The 19,724-nt window shown below is 42.0% G+C and overlaps 1 protein-coding gene across 2 annotated transcripts in view; it reads right to left on the bottom strand.

The window, feature by feature from the left end:
* Positions 1 to 19,724, bottom strand: part of CERS5 (ceramide synthase 5) — a 55,870-nt gene extending 36,146 nt beyond the window's left edge. The window contains exons 1-2 of one of the 2 annotated variants that reach the window (XM_074980210.1): positions 19,507 to 19,724; positions 6,042 to 6,147 (exon numbers count right to left, since the gene is read on the bottom strand). In XM_074980210.1, the coding sequence (XP_074836311.1) occupies positions 6,042 to 6,147; positions 19,507 to 19,709 (309 nt within the window). In that variant the 5' untranslated portion in view covers positions 19,710 to 19,724. The remainder of the gene's footprint in view (positions 1 to 6,041; positions 6,148 to 19,506) is intronic. The other variant, XM_074980209.1, reaches the window with a different exon arrangement.

Raw genomic sequence — 19,724 nt, 5'->3', positions numbered from 1 at the left:
CATAGCTGCATGTTTCATTCTAAACATTACTTTCAAGGACAGCCATAAACGAACTCCCTCCTTAACACTGGCAAACCACAAATCTCCTTCTACTCAACAGCAACTTCAGATGTTAAGACACCCAATGTTAAGCTCTAATGAGACTAGTTTTTATTGGGACACTCTAAGGTCTACCATTGTACTAAGAAGATTTTCTTGCAGAACAGCTAGCAGTGCTACCATATTTGAACATATATGTATTTCCTTACATGGAATTCTGTGATTTTATCATTATCATCTTAACAGTCAGTATTCAACAAGTGATGGACAACTTACAGGATTCCAGGGTGAATAAAAATCAGTTATTAAAATAAAAAAAAACATTTTATTTAAATTGTATTTTTCATAATTTTTAAAATCATCAATAAAATATAATACTTCTTATCTAAAATAAGTTACAATTAAATCTTATCACAAATATGCTACACCTACACTTACTGCCTCCTAAAAATGAATCAGAGGCTCTAGTCTCTTCAGCCTCAGAACCAGCTCTTGCTTCTTAAAAGTTCTGGGCATTCAATTTCAATTGCTGCTGCAGACTAACATGCACAAAGACAGACAGTGTAAGATTGTTTTTGTTCTCTGCTTATGTGATGGTAGATCTGTACGCCGAGCACAGCAGTTTTAGGTAAGATGCCCTCTAATGACAAAGACAATATATAGGAAAGAACAGAGGCAGCATAGAAAGGAACAATGCATGTTCTACAAATCAAAAGGGAAGACATTATTCCACTCACACACAGCTTCCTATATTTCCCTACACTTTTGTCATAGGAAAACTGTCGTGGCTTCTGGGGGTATGAGAGACCCTGTCCAGGAATATTTTGAAGAAATTTGTTTCCGGGGTAAAAAAAGAAAACATGATACGTGTAAGCAGTGCAAGAATATGATGCACAGTCTAGCTGAAAAAATGAATCATAAGAAAAACTACTTATTGACAGAAAATGATGTGGGTATGTCTGAAGAACAACGTGCATCAACTTTGCAATGTAGAATCATAGAAGAGTAGGACTGGAAGGGACCTCAAGAGGCCATTGAGTCCAGCCCCCTGCCCTCATGGCAGGACCAAGCACTTTCTAGACCATCCCTGACATGTATCATTCTTCAAGATTCTATGTCTTTTATTTTAAGTGTGATTTAATAAGTAAATTCCCAAGCTGTTTGCTATGTTGGATGTTGCTAGAAAAAAGTCTAGCTAAGCAAATCTTTATGGCTTGGTTAGTTAGTTAGTTAGATTTAGAATCCATCACACAAGTCTTAAGTACAGAAAGTTGCAGAAAGAGAAATCTAGAATTGCCAGTTCCCATGGAGTATCATTTTCTAATTTGATATTACATAATACATTGTGCCTTATTTTGGACTATCATGGCTATATACCATAACAGTGATGCCACATATCTATTCCCTATTTTATTTCAGCATAGCTCAGCTGTCCCAAAGAAACCTCCTCTTACCCTTGTTTTCAAAGAGGCTTACTCCAAAATAAGCACACTGTAAGCACAGTCTTAGCTTTTTTGGTAACTTAGAATCAGATCTGCATCAAAATGACAGTGGCAGCGGGGAAGATGAGAGCTAGTTGTAGAAATTTTAAGGACATTGTACACATAGAATCATAGAATGCTAAGACTGGAAGGGACTTTAAGAGGTCATCGAGTCCAGCCCCCTGCCCTCATGGCAGGACCAAGTACTGTCTAGACCATCCCTGACAGACATTTATCTAACCTGTTCTTAAATATCTCCAGCAATGGAGATTCCACAGCCTCCCTAGGCAATTTATTCAGTGTTTGGCCACCCTGACAGTTAGGAACTTTTTCCTAATGTCCAACCTAAACCTCCCTTGCGGCAGTTTAAGCCCACTGCTTCTTGTTCTATCCTCAGAGGTCAAGAAGAACAAGTTTTCTCCCTCCTCCTTATGACTCCCTTTTAGATACCTGAAAACCACTATCATGTCCCCGCTTAATCTTCTTTTTTTCCCCCAAACTAAACAAGCCCAATTCTTTCAGCTTTTCTTCTTCTTCATAGGTCACGTTCTCTAGACGTTTGATCATTCTTGTTGCTCTTTTCTGGACCCTCTCTAATTTCTCCACATCCTTCTTGAAATGTGGCACCCAGAATGGGACACAATACTCCAACTGAGGCCTAAGCAGCGCAGAGTAGAGCAGAAGAGTGACTTCTCATATCTTGTTCACAACACACCTATTAATGCATCCCAGAGTCATGTTTGCTTTTTTTGTGACAGCATCACACTGGTGACTCATATTTAACTTGTGGTCCACTATAACCTCCAGATCCCTTTCTGCCATACTCCTTCTTAAACAATCTCTTCCCATTCTGTATGTGTGAAACTGATTGTTCCTTCCTAAGTGGAGCACTTTGCATTTGTCTTTATTAAACTTCATCCTGTTTACTTCAGACCATTTATCCAATTTGTCCAGATCATTTTGAATTTTGACCCTATCCTCCAAAGCAGTTGCAACCCCTCCTAGCTTGGTATCACCTGCAAACTTAATAAGTGTACTTTCTTTGCCAATATCTAAATTGTTGATGAAGATACCGAACAGAACTGGTCCCAGTACAGATCCTGTGGAACCCCACTCGTTACACCTTTCCAGCAGGATTGAGAACCATTAATAACTACTCTCCGAGTACAGTTATCCAGCCAGTTTTGCACCCACCTTATAGTAGCCCCATCTAAGTTGTATTTGCCTAGTTTATTGATAAGAATATCATGCGAGACCATATCAAATGCCTTACTCTAGGTAGTCTGTCATGTCTGACAATGACGTCTTGAGCTTGCACAGCCTCATCGATTGTGGACTCGCATGTGGCTGAGGAGTCCAAGCTTTGAACAGCATGGGCGTTCACAGTGTGGCAAGGGAACTGTTCTGGCTCTAGTGGTGCAGCTGCTGCTATTGCTTTTTTCTTCTCACGAGCACCAGTGAGGCATACATATCGTTCATCTTCAAAGTTGTCATATGCATGTCGTACGAGAGCACGCCAGCCTGTTCGATCTTTTGCATGTTGCTCTAGTTGACCTGGTTTTGAACCAGCACGAGCAATGTTGGCCTTCACGCAGTCCTTATACCTCTTGCAAGGCTTATCTTGATTCCTTTTGCCCTGGGAGAGTTCACTGTAGAGGAGTTGCTTAGGGATTCTTGACTCCTCCATTCATATGACATGCCCTGTCCAGTGAAGCTGGGCTTTCGGAATCATGGCTTCGACGCTCGTGGTTCCTGCTCTGTCCAGGACTTCCAGGTTCGTAACTCTGTCCTGTCATCGAATGCGCAGTATTGACCTCAGGCTGCGTGTGTGGAAGCGCTCCAGCAGTTTTATATGTTTTCTATACAAGGTCCAGGTTTCACAGGCATACAGGAGACTGGTCAGGACTACAGCCTTGTACATTTTCAGTTTAGTGGACTGTCGGATACTGTGCTGATTCAACACTCACGCTCTCAGACGTCCTAGAGCCCAGTTGGCTTGGCAGATTCTGGCATTGATTTCTTTGTCAAGGGAGCCATCATTGGCTATCACACTGCCAAGGTACTTGAACTCCACTACTGTGTTTAACTCTGTTCGTTCAACAAAGACTGAAGCAGGGAGAGCAGCAGATACTGGAGCAGGTTGAAACAGTACCTCAGTCTTTCCTAGGCTGATGGTGAAACCAAAGAGGTGAGTGGCATCAGCAAACTTGTTGACAATGAGCTGGAGATCAGATTCCTTGTGTGCCATAAGTGCACAGTCATCTGCAAAAAGGGCTTCAAGGATGAGCCTCTCAAGCGTCTTGGTTTTAGCATTCAGACAACGAAGGTCAAAAAGTGACCCATCAAGTCTGTATTTTATGTAGACTCCATGGTCCAGGTCCCTAACTGCATGGCTGAGGACGCATGTGGAAAAGAGGTTGAACAACACTGGGGCCAGCATGCACCCTTGCTTCACACCATTGGGTATCTCAAATGGACCCAAGGACTCGCCATTTGAAAGAACAAAGCCAGTCATGTAATCGTGGAACAGGCATATGAGGTTAATGAATCTTCTCAGAAAGCCAAGTTTTGACAGGATAATCCACAGGGCTTCTCTTCGTGTCAAACACCTTGGTCAGGTCTATAAAGATGGCATACAGATCCAAGTTCTGCTCTATGCACTTTTCCTGGACCTGACGAACAGCAAAGGTCATGTCAATGGTGCTGCCGCCTGGGCGAAAACCACACTGTGCCTCTGGTAGGTTCTCCTTTGAGATGCTGGTGATCAGATGGTAAAGGATGACTCGAGTCAAGATCTTCCCAGCAGTACAGAGAAGGGAGATGCTCCCGTAATTTCCACAGTCAGCTCTCTTGCCCTTGTTCTTGAAGAGCGAGATGACTGTGGCATCCTTAAAGTCTTTGGGCATGTCGTCTTCTTCCCAGATGATGATCGAGATGTTGTGAAAGGCTTCAAGTGACACTGGTCCTGCCACATTGAAAATTTCAGCAGGGATACCATCCATCCCAGGGTACAAAAGTCTAAAGCTCTACTAAAGTACTACTAAAGTCTAGGAATACCATATCCACCACTTCTCCCTTATGCATAAGGCTCGTTATCCTATCAAAGAAAGTTATGAGATTGGTTTGACATGATTTGTTCTTTGCAAATCCATGCTGGCTGTTCCCTATCACCTTACCACCTTCCAAGTGTTTGCAGATGATTTCCTTAATTACTTTTTCTGTTCTTTCCTGACACAGAAGTTAAACCGACTGGTCTGTAGTTTCCTGCGTTGTTCTTAATTCTCCTTTTCATAGATGGGCAATACATTTGCCTTTTTCCAGTCTTCTGGAATCTATCCTGTCTCCCATGATTTTCCAAAGATGATAGCTAATGGCTCAGATACCTCCTCCATCAGCTCCTTGAGTATTCTAGGGTGCATTTCATCAGGTTCTGGTGACTTGCAGACATCTAACTTTCCTAAGTGATTTTTAACTTGCTCTTTTTTTCCTTTTATCTTCTAAACCTACCTCTTTCCCACTGGCACTCACTGTGTTAGGCATTCCTTCTTCAGACTTCTCGGTGAAGACCAAAACAAAGAAGTCATTAAGCATCTCTGCCATTTGCAAGTTTCCCTCAGAACATAGTGTTCTAGGGACTTGTCAAAGTTAATAAAATTTGAAAACTGAAAAAAGTTTAAGGACAGCCATCAGCCAGCAACTTGGAAGACTGCTGCAACTGCAAATGTGAAATAGCTAAGATTTAATTTAATAAACACAAGCGCTATTGTGTTTGTGTGTACGATTTAGTTCTTACCATGTCTAATGTACAGCTGCTGCACTTGCAGCTTGATACAGGTAATGAGTATTGTGTCCTAATTTCATAAATTAATAAAAATCAAGTTCTGTTTAAAAAAATTACACTAAGAATATTCTCTTAGATGTTGTAAAATGAGTACCGAGCTGTAAATTCACGATTTAGTGATCAGATTTGCACCATTGTTTGAAGAAATGTGAAGCTGTATCAGTGGGAAACTTGATTTAAAATCAATTACTGTTTTGGTTATTTAAATAACAATTAATAATTTAAATCACCTTGATTTAAAATCACCCAGCAGTCAGTCATTCAATAGTGAAACAGCACAACAGGCAATATTGAAATGAAAGAGTAGCTGAGTAGAATAATTAGAAGCAAATCTATTGTTAACCTTCATGGTCTATCCTTCAATAGGACTTTTCTGTTAGCATTTATGACCGAACTGCTTTCTTTGTACAACTAGACTTCTGTGACTTTAAACTTGATAGCTTGTCACTACAGAAGTAATCTGGAAAAGGCATCTGTTGACTGACCAGCAAGACCAGCACCAGACTGATTCCCAAGGAAGAGAGTGGTAGTTTCCAAAGACAGAGTGAAAAATGTAGAATTCCCATCACTCAGAGAATTATGTAAGCTATGAAGTGCATTTCCCTAAGGCGACAAAAGAAAAGAGGCCCAGTTCTCATTTACTTGCCTCAACCTCTTGCAGAACCTGAACAGCAACTTACCTTAGTGATGGATGTAAACACTTTCTCTAGAATTGCATTGGGCTGAGCTCTGTGAGGTCCACTGTCCTGAATGCCAAGTTTTATGGCACATGGTTTGGCAATAAACCTGAAAGTCCAAAAGTAAGTGTGTTTGAGCAGAAATTTTAAAGTTTTGATCTTTAATTTAAATTGACATAATATGCAAAATTAATGCATTTTTACAAAAAGCACAGATTTTGGAGGGTTTTCTGGCTGCCAGAAGATACTGTGAATAGATTTCTAGCTCCTGAAATGCATGATAAACGCTGAACATTTGCTTTACACCATGCATGAGTTGCATTTAGTAAAGAGGAAGAGAGCCAAAAATTACTTGATTATCTAAAAAATTAACTAAAGAGGACAGGAAGGTAAGGAAAGCAAAACCTGTGGAAAGATTGCATGCAAGAGTTGGTACTCCAGGAACTCCTGTAAGAAAGCACTTCCCCTGTTTTGTTTTGTTTTTTAAACTAGCATCAATCATCAACTAATCTCATGATCTATCTTGAGAAACTCTCCTGGTATGACCTTTTATATAATCTCTCAGGAAATCGACTACCAGATATTGTGACAAAGGATAGCTAGTCTAGTTAGTACAGTCCTACCTTCTTCAATTTCTCCAAAGAAATAATATCATAGTCATCTCAACAGCCGGAATTTAAAAAGAAGAAAGGAAAGTCTTGTTGCTTTAAAGTTGGTTCTTTCTTGGTCAATGTGCAGTCTAAGCCACTGGTAGGAACTGGGCCTTAGTGTTACAATGCATATGCCCAGACCCCTTACAATACTCACGCATACCAGTGTTTGAATTCCAAAGCCTGTGTAGGCTTCAATCAGATCATTACTGTATGATTTAAAATTTTAACACTATTTTAGTAAGACAATATAATAGAACAAGAAAACAAGCAGCAGCTGAGTTACGGTTTAGAATAGCCCCAGCAGAGAAGTCATGATCTATATCATATTCTTAAGAAAAGAACCTCAGTGGTTCTTACTTGAACATACCAACTCTCTGATCTGATCACTCTCCAGCTGTCCTCTTCAGTGGGATGAAGAAATGTTAGAGCAACAACAAGCTAGTTCTCATTGTGGCTATATAGCATATATATGGAACTTTAAGATTCCCAATGTTTTTATTCATTGTGGTAATCTGTATGTAAATCCTTGATTAGAACTAACCCAAAGCTAAGATTAAATATGTTGACTCCTCAGTTTGTCTATAAGCACACAGATTTGGTTAGTTAAAACAAAAATTCAGAGTATTTTTAAAAGTAGAAAGCAATAACCTGGCTGGATAGGAAAGGAAGCTTATTTTGTGTAGACAAATATTAGTTTTAATCTTACCCAGGTCCCTTATATATCTTCACCACTATTGTGTTAGAATTGCTTTAAAAGATCTGATGCAACAGGGGGTGGGGGGAGGAAATCAAACCATTAAATTACTAACTACCTCCTCATAAAAAAATGCACAAAAAGGGTAAAAATAATCTTTTGGGACATAAAATAATACAGCTACCAACCTTAAAAATATCACTCCCAAAACTGTTTTATTACCAAAACTGCGTACCAGGATATTCTTGGATAGCTGACTTCTTTGACAAAAGTTTTTCCCGTCCTCCCCCCACCCGTCCTCTAGGGAAAAGAGCTGATTTGAGGAAAAAATGGTAAGAAGGCTATTTAGAATAAAAAGTTGCCCAAGGCTATGACTATAACAGACCTTGGCTTGCTCAGACAAGCACACGGAAAGCCTACAGAGCAGTAGTACAGGAAAGCAGAGTGCATAAAATGCACATGGATAGGAAAACACTAGCAAATGGGGCACAGACCGCAGCAGAGGCAGGCTGTGTCTAACAAACAAGAAGGACACTCAGTGATACCTGTAGAACAATTCATCATCACCTTTGAGAGTGTGCATGTGGGCTCTGTCTGTACAATATGTTTTAACAACTCTGCTAACAACATCGTCTTCAACCAGAACAATCTTCCAACATGGCTGTTGCTAGCAATTTCCTGTCCAAAGTGGGCATGTTTGATACACATCTATAATATGTCTACTTTTATATATCAGCAGTCTAACAATACATTATTATGGCTCCAAGTACAGTTTCTGTTTTGCCAGTTGGATATGTTGTGCTCAACCCTGGAAAAAACAAATAATCTTGCTATTGGACAGAGGTTTTCAAGAAAAAGAGAACAGGTTTGTATGTTCAGACTTTGACATGGTGGGAGCAAGCTGAAAAAAATCTTGGTGTCACTTCAAAATTCCCTGGGCACCAAGAGTGGATTCTCAAATGCACAATTTAGTACTATATGCCATTCACAGCCTTGTGACAGCACCACTTGGCTTCAAGATTGGATTAGAGCTCTCAGCAAGGCACCTCCAGCACTTGCAATTTGCTCAAAAGCTAGTAGTTTGTCTGCTCATGAGTTTAAGGCATTAACAATGCTGGGCCTGTGTTCCTTCAAATGGGTGCCTGTGAAGGTGGAGACTGATTTTAATTTGACACTTTTTTAAAGCCCTAATGTGTATAGGCCTCATATACATTAAAGAGTTTTGATCCAGGGATACTCAAATTAGATCTTTTAGAAGTGTCTTGTGCACACATTTGGAAACACTTAAGGTAGCTGATTATCAAAGGACAGGAGCTCAGCACATTCCGCAAATTTGTTAAGGTACCTCAAGTTGGATACCGAATATCACTAGTTATTCAATGGCAGTGTTCCAGTTTGTGGGTACTCATCACGTTGTCAACTGTGTTGCACAGCTGTCATATATTAGGTGGGGGTGAGGACTCAGTAAATTCATTGTCACATGGAGAGAGAGTGAAAGATCAAAACTAAATGTTTTAGAAGTGTCCTCAGTCCTCCTGCCCAACAGCGCTCCCTCTAGTGTTTTACCATCCATGTGCAGAATAATTTTTGTTATGGGCACCACCATCACTAGATACACACACCTATGACTATAGGCACTTTGCTAAACAACTGGACAGCAAACACCTGAATCTCTCTTGGATGGGCAACCAAGTGCTCATCTTACAGGAACACTGTTGCCCACCATTCCCAACAACTCATATCTGCTTATAACCCACAGAAATTCTCTCAGCTGAATTACTTTTTTCTCTTTTGAACATAATTGCTTTGAATGCTGAACAAAAAAAACAATAAATCTAGTACACAATCAGCTCTCACTATAGAGAGAAAAATGCAATGGATTTTAGGTTAAACATCACAAATCTATACTTGTGAATTGGGTTATCACTACTGTAAAATGCACTTATTGTTGGCAAATGGCAGCAAACTGTATATTATAAGTACCATAAAATCACCTGCAATAAACTAAACCTATGGTATCAACAACAGGTCACTGCAGAACACAAGTGTAAAATGTCTGAACTGCAATGATCTTCATACTTTGAACCTGAACAGCCCTTTTCATTAGAGGATTTCAAAGTACATTACAAAGCATACTAACTATCATTAACTTCGCCTCAGAGACAGGGAAACTTAAAAGTCACTTGTTCAAAACTAGGACAGGAAAGCATTCCAGGAACCTGAAGTTTCAGCATGTGAAAAAGTCTCTGAACAACTATTACTGTGTCTCATCCTAAGGGTTTGTCTACAGTGCACGTAAGCCTAGGACTGGAACTCATGCTTAAATCTAACCTTCCCTTCCATAAAACAAAGCAAGCAGTTCTGTAGCACCGTAAAGACAAACAATTCTATTTATTAGGTAATGAGCTTTCTTGGGAAATACTCACTTCTTCAGATTGTGGAACAGAACTGCAAGAAAACAGAGAGAACTGAGAGGACTCAGCTAAATATAAAAATTAAAAGGGGGGAGAGGAGGAGAGGGTGAGAGAGAATCCTGGGAAGAGTTAAATTAAGTGGGATGTGGCCATCCTTGAGAATATCAAAGGTGAGGAAATTGTCCTTGTAAGGCATAAGATAACTGAGATCCTTGTTGGGTCCTCAAAGAAAGGCATCAAACTTGCAAATGAATTCCAACTCAGACGCACCCCTACTTTGTAATCTGGTGTTAAAATCTCCTTATAGTAACACCCAAGCCTTAAAGTCATTTATGGAACATCCTGCCAGGTTAAAGTGCTAATGTCTGATTTGCATCCATTATTATTTGGTGTAGGAACTGTCCATTTTGTCCAATGTACATGGCAGGAGGCACTGCTGGCACATATCACATTAGTGGAAGTGCAAGAATATGAATCCCTGATAGCGTTAATTACATTGTCAGGTCCTGTGATGGTGACTCTAGTGTAGCTATGCGGATAGAGCTGGCAAATGGATGTGTTGCATGGAAAGGTTCCAGGGTTGGTATTTCTATAGTATGGTGTGTGGCTACTGGAGGGGTTTAAAATGAGGACTATTTGCATCCCACCTTACCCCTGATCATTCTGCATGAGAGATTCATTTCCTGGACACTACAGCACAAATCATGGATGGTCAAATTAATACCACTTTATACCTGAAACCCACTGACTGCTACTCTTTCCTGCATGCCTCCAGTGTATTATTGACAATCTGCAACCTATACTGGAACATGATCCCTCACTCTCACAGGCCCTGGATGACATGCCTCTTCTTTCCTACAGACAGGAACCCAACCTCAAGAAAATTCCCCTCCTTCTTCCTCTCCCTTCCCTCCATTCTTTTTAAATTTTCATATTTAATTGATTCCTCAGTTCGCTCAGTTCTGCTCCAGAATCTGAAGAAGTGGGTCTTTCCCATGAAAGCTCACTACCTTATAAATAAAACTGTTAGTCTTTAAGGTGCTACAGGACTGGTTGCTTTGTTTTGTGAAAACACGAACTAACATGGCTACCCCTCAGAGATTACTCTCCTTCCATCTATGCATGAATCATGCAAATCCAGCTCTCAGACCCTCCACAGGAGTGGAAGGTCTGAGCCTGAGTCAAGCTGGTGTCCAAGGCTCAAACTCCATTGCTCTGCAGTGTAGATGCAGCCCCACTAGATTAATCTCGGAGAGTTCATTAAAAATATTACACAGTCCCACAGGCTGATTACCTTCATCCACTGAACACTGAAGCTTTCCCTCAAATAAAAGGCTAGAGACACAATATTTTGAGAGGGTAGTAGGAAGCCTAGTACATGGATGCTTGCAGCCCAGAGGGGATATGCTGGACATCCTCATTAGCATGCAGGATTTCACTCCTCCTAATTTGGGTTACAAATGAGAGTTGCTGCTCAAGGACAATGTTAGCAAATCCAGGGTCTGCTATCTTACATTGAGTGTAGGCATCCCCCAACGCTACAGGAGGCATATCACAAGGTGAATGCAGGCTAGATCAAAGCAGAGCAACCCACGTACTATGGATTTTAGAACTAGGACAGAATGGGGGAAGGGGGAAGAGATCAACATGGCCTTTTACAGTTAATGACTCTCCTGGTCTGCCAGATGGACAAACAAAGCAGAAAATGGGGACAGCAGAAGGTTGGGAAGACTGAGTGATGTCTTCTTCTTGAAGATCACAAATATCTTGTCTGGAGAGCTCTACTTCCCATATCCAGTCCCCCCACAGAGTAACATTTTATTTTGTTTGCTGAGTACCCATCCCAGCTTGGAAGAAAAGACAAACACACAAAAACACCTTCCTTAGTTTATAAAATGTATGACAAATGCACCTTTCAGCATTCTTAAGATAAAAGACTGAGCCTCTGTGCAACCTCTCTCCTTCACACGCTCATGCTATTAGACATGTAAGTAATTGACAAGATGTTATTTTCAACTCTGCTTCATACGAATCAAAAGTCCAGCGAGGTTTCTTAGACAAACAAGAATGCATTCATTGCAGATCCCTCTCAGTTCCCTGGAGAAACTAAAAAGCACCTGTGAGTTTAGATGGCTTTAATTACTGTAAGCAAATCATAAGAAGAATACATTGCAGGTCCCCCAGTTCCCTGGAGATCCTTCCCTGTTCAGAGTCAAAGATTTACAGATTTCTTCCTAAACTGCTCTCTGCATCAAGATGACATGCAGTTAGAGCACAAACCTGTGTGTTGCCGTAACACTGTTCAAGGAAGAAAATCAACACTTCCTCATCATGCTGAGGACCTAATGGGGGAACAAGAGGAGGAAGCAGAAAACCACAAAGAGAAAAGCTAAAGAACTGCAGAAATACAGTTCAAGCTCTGAGTCATCAGTGTTACTGCCAATTTTGTGTCAAGGAAGCCATTTGATTTAATAATTCCCAAGGCCTGGAAGGTAGCATGTGCACAATGGGATTTTATTAGATAAATGTGAATGTTTATGACATGTTCAGAGTGAGTTGGGAGGAGGAAAAGGGTTGATAAATGCAAAGTTATATACACTGGAAAACAGATCCAGCTATACTAATAATAGGGGTCTGAATTAGCCATTTGCTGAAAAAAGAGAGTTCTTGGAATCACTGTGAATATTCTCTGAAACCATTTAGGAAGGATAATAAAAGGGATAGATAGGACAGTAAATATCAGCAAGACACTGTAAAAAGCCATGGTATGCCCATACCTTGAATAATGACTGCTGTTCTGGTCACCCCATTTAAAAAAAGATAGCAAAAAGTGCAGAAAGGGTAACAAAAATTATCAGAGAATGGAACAACTTCTGTGAGGAGCAATTAAAGACCGTGACTCTATCTTAAAAAAGAGACTACCAAGAGGGGATTAAATAGAGGTCTATAAAATTATCAGTGGTGTAAAGAAAGTGAGTAAGGCAGTTTTATTTACCCCTTTGAAGTACAAGGACCAAGGGTTACCCAATGAAAGCAAGCCAGGTATCAGGATCACAACATGCTTTTGCAAAATACAAAATAAACCTGCTCCACGGTTGGATAGTGATATGAGAACATTCATTAAAGATACAGAAAAGTTCTCACATGCAGATGTGCCACAAAGTCAGGAAATATAACTCAAAAAATTACAGAAAGGATGAAAAGTGTTACAACAGAAGCTGCTGTACTAGATCATCAAATCTGGTACTCTGTGTCTCTGCCAATTATCAAGCAGCTAATAACCGATGCTTCAAAGGAAAGTTACAATGTTTTGCACTTTTCCCCAAAAGTAATATGTCCGAGCCAATTATTCAGTATGGTACATGGGAAGAGGAGGGATTCCATCTTGACACTTGCAATATCTCTGTTACACAATTTCTTGCCATTGTTTGTTCCTTAGTGTAGGTCAGTGTTTCCCAATTTTATTTGGCCAGAGAACCCTTTTAAACTTGAAAACTGTATGGAATTCCACTCCCAGGCTCCACGCCCCAGGCCTCCAAACTCACCCCATCTCCAGGCTTTACCCATCTCAACCCTCAGCCCCCATAACTGCTCCTACCTCCAAGCTTTACCCACCCATTCCACAAACCCACCCCCCACCCTTAGGCTTAACCCCTCTCAGCCCCAAACCCACCCAAATACCTCACCTAGTATGGGGGACAAGCCTACCCGTGCTCCTTCGACTGTAGTCCCGAGGGCCCAATGCAGGACCCATCTGACTCCCCTACCACCAGCAGCAAGCAGTGAGCTGCAGAGGAGTCTGCAGCAGCAGCGGAGCCACAAATCTGGAACTGCAGGTTGCTGACTCCTGACTGCGGAACCCTTAATTTAACTCCACAGAACCCTGGGGTTATGCCTGGAGAGACATTGCCCTTGTTACACAGAGAAACTACCACTAGTCAGTCTTCTCCTGTCAAACTATTTACTGAAAGAATCAAAGACAACTGGGGTGGGGGCAGAAAAAAAAAAGGCAGTCCTGGGAGCACCAGAAAGACTATCATGTATCAGGTCATGAGCTTTCATGGGACAGACCCACTTCTTCAGATAATGACCTGGTTAGTTCCCCTTTGCTGTTTCCGAAAGAGCAAGTGTTAAACGCCCCTTTACATGTCACCTGTGCATAAAATCTGACCTGCATTTAGCTGTACAACAGATACAATCAGGGAACTCATGTACCAGATGAGAAGAAAGAACAATTTGAAGTCTATTATTTATGACTAATCAATCTGTGATGAGAAGAGAGAGATTCCAATGTTTCTTAAGCGATATGCAAGTCCCCAATCACCAAGATGAAACATCGGATGCAATTATTTTCTTGGAACTAGGAGAAGTTTAACAAAGTAGCAGACAAGAGGGGCAAATCATCTATTTGTTCTACCTCTGGTGAGTTTTATACTGAAACTGTGTCAGAGCTAATCACTTTTTATCATTAACCTTGGTCAGATGCAATGATGAACAAAGCACCCAAAACATTTAAGCGCAGGACAGCAGCAAGCAATTGCATTTTACTTGTCAAAATAAAGTATCCTGGATTATTTTATAATTTCAATTCTTTTATCTTTACAGGCATTGAAATAAAAGATAATTGAATTTTCAGAGTGCTTTCCTGAACCACCAACACATCTGGATGTCAAGACTTCAGAGATGGAAAAGCCCTAGATCATGTTGTGCATTTCTCTGCTAATTCAAAGCTGCTCCTGGCAGTACATTTTCTAGTGTTATGTAATATCCCCATTTTATTTTCATGCAACCTTAACTAAGATTTACTGTACATAAAACATTCATCAAGAGAAATGACTAAGCCTCAGGCCTTATAGAGTAAATGGTATTGGGCAAACTCCCCACATCCTTCAGAGAGAAAGCTTCATACCACAACAGTGCAGTGTGTGATTTTTTTTTTTAATGTCTTAACCTTCTTAACTGGATGTTATCTCAAAAATTACTTTAAGATACTGTTCAGTTTATTTCACTTTCTTCAAGCAGTTGACACTAATATGAATAATATTCTATGCTTTCATGTTTTGTGTTTACACCTATAGTTCTCAGTTTCTTAGATCTAGAGAAAGAGCTGCAGCAATAAGTTTTGAGAATTAACAAGAGAATTGCTAAACAGTATTAACCTCTATACAGCAGTTTCACTATTAGTAACTGTGGGGAAGAAGCCACAGTTGTCCAGGCCAAGTGGTAAAAACAATTATCCATACCCTAAATCATGCACTGAGAAGGAAAATAACACCATTTGTAACCACCTATAGCCCTCATCTTAAATCCCTCCAGTGCATCATTGACAATCTACAACCTATATTGGAACACGATCACTCTCTCTCACAGGCCTTGGGTGACAGGCCTGTTCTCTCCTACAGGCAGCCAAATAACCTCAAGAAAATACTCACTAGCATCCACACATATACCACAGAAACACTAACCCAGGAACCTATCATTGTAACAAACCCCATTGCCTGCTCTGTCCACATATCTATACTAGAGACAACATCACTGGACCTAACCACATCAGCGATGTAATCAGGGCCTTATACACCTTCACATCCACTAATGTATGTGCCATCAATGCCCCTCTGCCATGTAAATTGGACAAACTGGTCTGTCTCTGCACCAAAGGATGAATGAACATAAATCCAACTTCAGGAACTGGAATACTCAAACTCATAGGGGAACACTTTAACCTGTCTGGACATTCAATAAAGGATTTTAAAGTAGCCATTTTTCTACAAAAGGATTTTACCACAAGATTATAGAGAGAGACATCTGAATTGGAATTCATTTGCAAATTTGACACATTTAACCTTGGACTTAACATAAATATCAATTATCTTATACATTACAAGGGCAATAACAGACAGATAGCCATGCTATATACTATCAAAACAAAGAAGTAGTCCAGTGGCACTTTAAAGACTAACTAAATAATTTATTAGGTGATGAGCTTCCATGGGACAAGTGTTAGTTTTCCCACCTTTGATATTCACATGAATGGCACACATCTCACTTCGGCTATGTCTACACTATCAGATAAATCCAAATGTAGGGCAGTTAGCTTGATTGTATCAAGTGACTGTCTTCACTGTAAATACCATTAACTCTGTTTAGGGAGCACTAATATAGATATCATGGCTAGGTGTAGTGTCAAGTTCAAATTTAAAAGTTTGAATGAAGGCTTGTGTGGAAGTACCATGTATTTGAATTGAATTCATTAGCCTCCAGAGGCTGAGAGGCGCTGCTGCACCTGGGTCCTGACTCCCCACCACTTGTGGGAGCCAGGAAACTGACCAGCACTGCTGCACCTGGCTCCCGGCTCCAGCAAGCGAGGTGCAGCAGTGCTGGTCAGTTTCCTGGCTCCCCCAAGCTGGGAGGACCCAGGAACCAGGCAGCCGGGGAGCAGCAGGGCCCAGGGGGAGGGTGCAGAATGCAGGGCTGAGGGAACTGTAGGATAGGTTCCCACAATGCACCCCTGCAACAGTTGATGTTTGACCATTCAGTGTGGAAGCACTAACTGGACTCTGTGGGGAAGTGAGGATACTCAAAATCGAATTTATAAAACCCAGTGTTATAAAATCAAATGTATCTGGTAATGTAGACAGAGCCTTAATTTACTTCTTCCACTGGCCCCATTAATGACTGGTGATTCCTCCTGCCTTTTGCCCTTCTTCCGTCCCCTTTTTCTTGCTATCTAAACACTGGATTCTTATTATCTACTCCAATCTGAAGAACTTGGTCTTACCCATGAAAGCTCATTATCTAATAAATTTGTTAGTCATTAAGGTGCCACAGGACTTCTTGTTGTTTTTGCAGATACAGACTAACGTGGCTACCCCTAAGACTACAAACCGAGACGTGCAGACACTTTTTTGCACAGATGGTTTTGAATTAAATCCCACAAGCCCCACATCCAACTCTGAACTGAATGTAACAGAATAATCAAAATCTGAGAAGTACAACAAGAAGTCCTGTGGCACCTTATAGACTAACAGGTATTTTGGAGCATAAGCTTTTGTGACGAAGCAGGTCTTTTGCCCACGAAACCTTATGCTCCAAAATATGTTAATCTGTAATGTGCCACAGGACTTCTTGTTGTTTTTGCAGATACAGACTAACGTGGGTACCCCTCTGATACTTTTCAATCTGGGAGGTATTTCAAAAATGGCAAGTTCACAAAGATGAACCAAAAAAAAAGTACTGTGCATATCCACAATAATTTACAAGAATATTTAAGAATCCAGAGATATCACCACTCAATTTCAATCTGTTTTATTAGCAAGCATGGACTGAACATTTTCTCCAGTGTCTCCCAAACCTCTAACTTGGCAGCTCCAACTCCTAGACATCAGTATGAAGAGATCATTAAGCATCTTAATTTGTCTTTACAAGTGTCAGAGTAAGCCCTTTATAAACACGAGGATCAAAACTACATCTGTTCAAAATATGAAAACTATAAAAGTAGTAGTGAAAACAGGAAACTATTCCAAACACACACATGCTGTGTATATGGATGCTGCAAAAAGAGCCACCCTCAGCATACAGATATTTTAACGAGAGACTAAAAGGGCTAAAGGACACCACCACAAACTGAGGCCATGTTGTCAATGATCAAAAGTGCGGGGCACATCTACATAGCAAAAAAAAGAAAAACAAACAAAGAAAAACAAAAACCACAAAGCGGCAAGACTCAGAACCTGTGTCACCTGACTCAGGCTCATAGGGCTCAAGCAGCAGAATTAAAAATAGAAAAGTTGACATTTGGCCTGAAGCTGGGGGCCACACTCTCAGACCTGCCCCCCTCCACCCTCAAACACACTGGGTTTCAGAGCTGGGCTCCAGAATAAGCTCCAACAAGTTAATCCAGCTATTTTTAGACCCACAGAGGAGTCTGAGTCAGTCGACCCAGGCAGCAATGAACTGGATGCACCTGGTCTCTCTCTCTCTCTCTCTCTCTCTCTCTTTTTTTTTTTTGCTGTGTAGACATAGCCATAACGATCTAAAGGCTATTTGGTGACACATTCAAAGTGAGTTTGGTGGGTGTCCATCAGTTTCTAGTGGATAGGTGTCCCGCCTCACAAAAACTAGTCCCACAGTTTGGACTGCCTACCTGGCTCCCTGATTGGCAGTCTGAGAAAAGTGGCCCAGGACTGAATGAAGCCTGAGTTCACATTTGAGGTACACTGGAACAGCAGAATAGGGGAAGCTTGACCTGCTGTTGCCTATGCTATATTTTTCCAGTGGATATCAGTCACCCTCTATGGCTGCTCAGACTCATAACAGTATTTCTGAACTGCAGAAAGCACTGGTCATGAACTGTCTGGTCAGAAGGTAATCATTCACACACAAATAAGGTTTATATAGTACCATATAGCTGAAGATCTCCCTGTACCTCACAGGTATTACTGTCTGAACCTTACTGATGGGTAGATTTCCTCAGGTATGACATCTAGAGATTCCTCTTCCATTCTTTGAAATACAACTTTTAAGGACCCAGGTCTTTGATCCAGAGGATTTGGAAGCATGAGCTCAACATGAGTTTAATGGGGAATGTGTGGGCTCTGGAAAGGTCTTCCTGACTAGCTTTGTGTGTTTCCCCAAGCATGGTACACATACCACCAGTAGCACACAAAAGGATCTCAAAGGGTACCGCGCATGAAAGAAATTACTAAAAATCAGGAAATAAGCACTGGGATAGTACTGGGAGAGGGGATACATTGATAAGGCCAAAGTCCCAAAAGGGTATGTGAATGTTTTAAGTCTAGGAACACTGCTCTGTGGGGTGCTGGAGAATTCTTCCCATCCCTCTACCCATGGGAAGATGTGCATGGGTGGAGCCAGTTCCTCAGCTCCAGTCCCCAGGGATGCTCTATAAAGCTGTCCCTGCCTCTAAGAGGTTCCTGAGGGAGGGGGCCTGACTCCTCAGCTCTAGACCCCAGGGGTTGCTACAGGAAAGTAGTTTCCATCCCTGACCCCCAGAGATGGACAGGGTGCAGGTCTTGGATGGGGAGGTGGAGATAAAAAGCTCCAGAGAGCAGTAAGCAGTACCCAGCTTATCCCAAGGTGATGTCCAGGGTGCTAGGGGTGGGGGAGAGGTGGCAAAGAGAAGGCTCCTCAGCTTGAGTCCCCAGATATGTTCCAAGGGGCTCTGAGGTGCCTTGGGCATGCCCAGCTCCAGTCTCTGGGAAGACCCAAAGAGCTGACATCAGCCTTGTCAATAGGGAGTACTGGGGGATGGTAGCTGAGGTCCCTGGAGATACTCTGGAGAGCAATCCCCATCCTTGCCCCAGCAGGTTCCAGGAAGTAACATGAGAAGGGCTGGAGAAGGGCTTGAGCTCAAGCCACAGGGGATACCCCCAAGGATGCCTAAAGTACTGGGAAGAGGGGAATACTTCAGCTCCTAGGCTCGGGGATGCTACAAAGTGTGGTCCCCAGACCCAGCAGGTTCCAAGAGAGGGGGCTGGAAAAGGACTCGAGCTCAAATCCCTGGAAATGCCTCGAGAGCGGTCACCAGGCCTGTTCCTAGGTGCGGGGAGAGGCTCCTGAGCTCGGGAGAGTGGTCCCCAGCTCCACCCCCCGGGCTACTCCAGAGAACGGTTCCCCAGCCCCGCCCCGGGCGGCCCACTCTAGCCCCGGGCGCTGGGAAGGGATCCCGGGCGCGGCCCCGCTCTCACCGCTCGAACAGCAGCCTGACGGTGAAGATGCCTAGCGCCAGCGGGAAGGCGGAGAGGACGTGCCTAGCCCGGGGGTACTCGGTGCCACTGCCCCCCTCCGGGCCCGGCTCCCCTGCCAAGTCCGCCCAGGTCACGTTATGCGGCAGCCAGAAGCGCTCGTTCCAGAACCAGGCCGAGAGCAGCGCCGCCACGGCCGCCGCCATCTTCCGCCGCCTGCC

Source organism: Carettochelys insculpta, chromosome 29 (assembly GCF_033958435.1).
Source record: "Carettochelys insculpta isolate YL-2023 chromosome 29, ASM3395843v1, whole genome shotgun sequence".
Lineage (NCBI taxonomy): Eukaryota > Metazoa > Chordata > Testudines > Carettochelyidae > Carettochelys > Carettochelys insculpta.
This window is presented reverse-complemented; position numbering and strand designations above follow the sequence as displayed.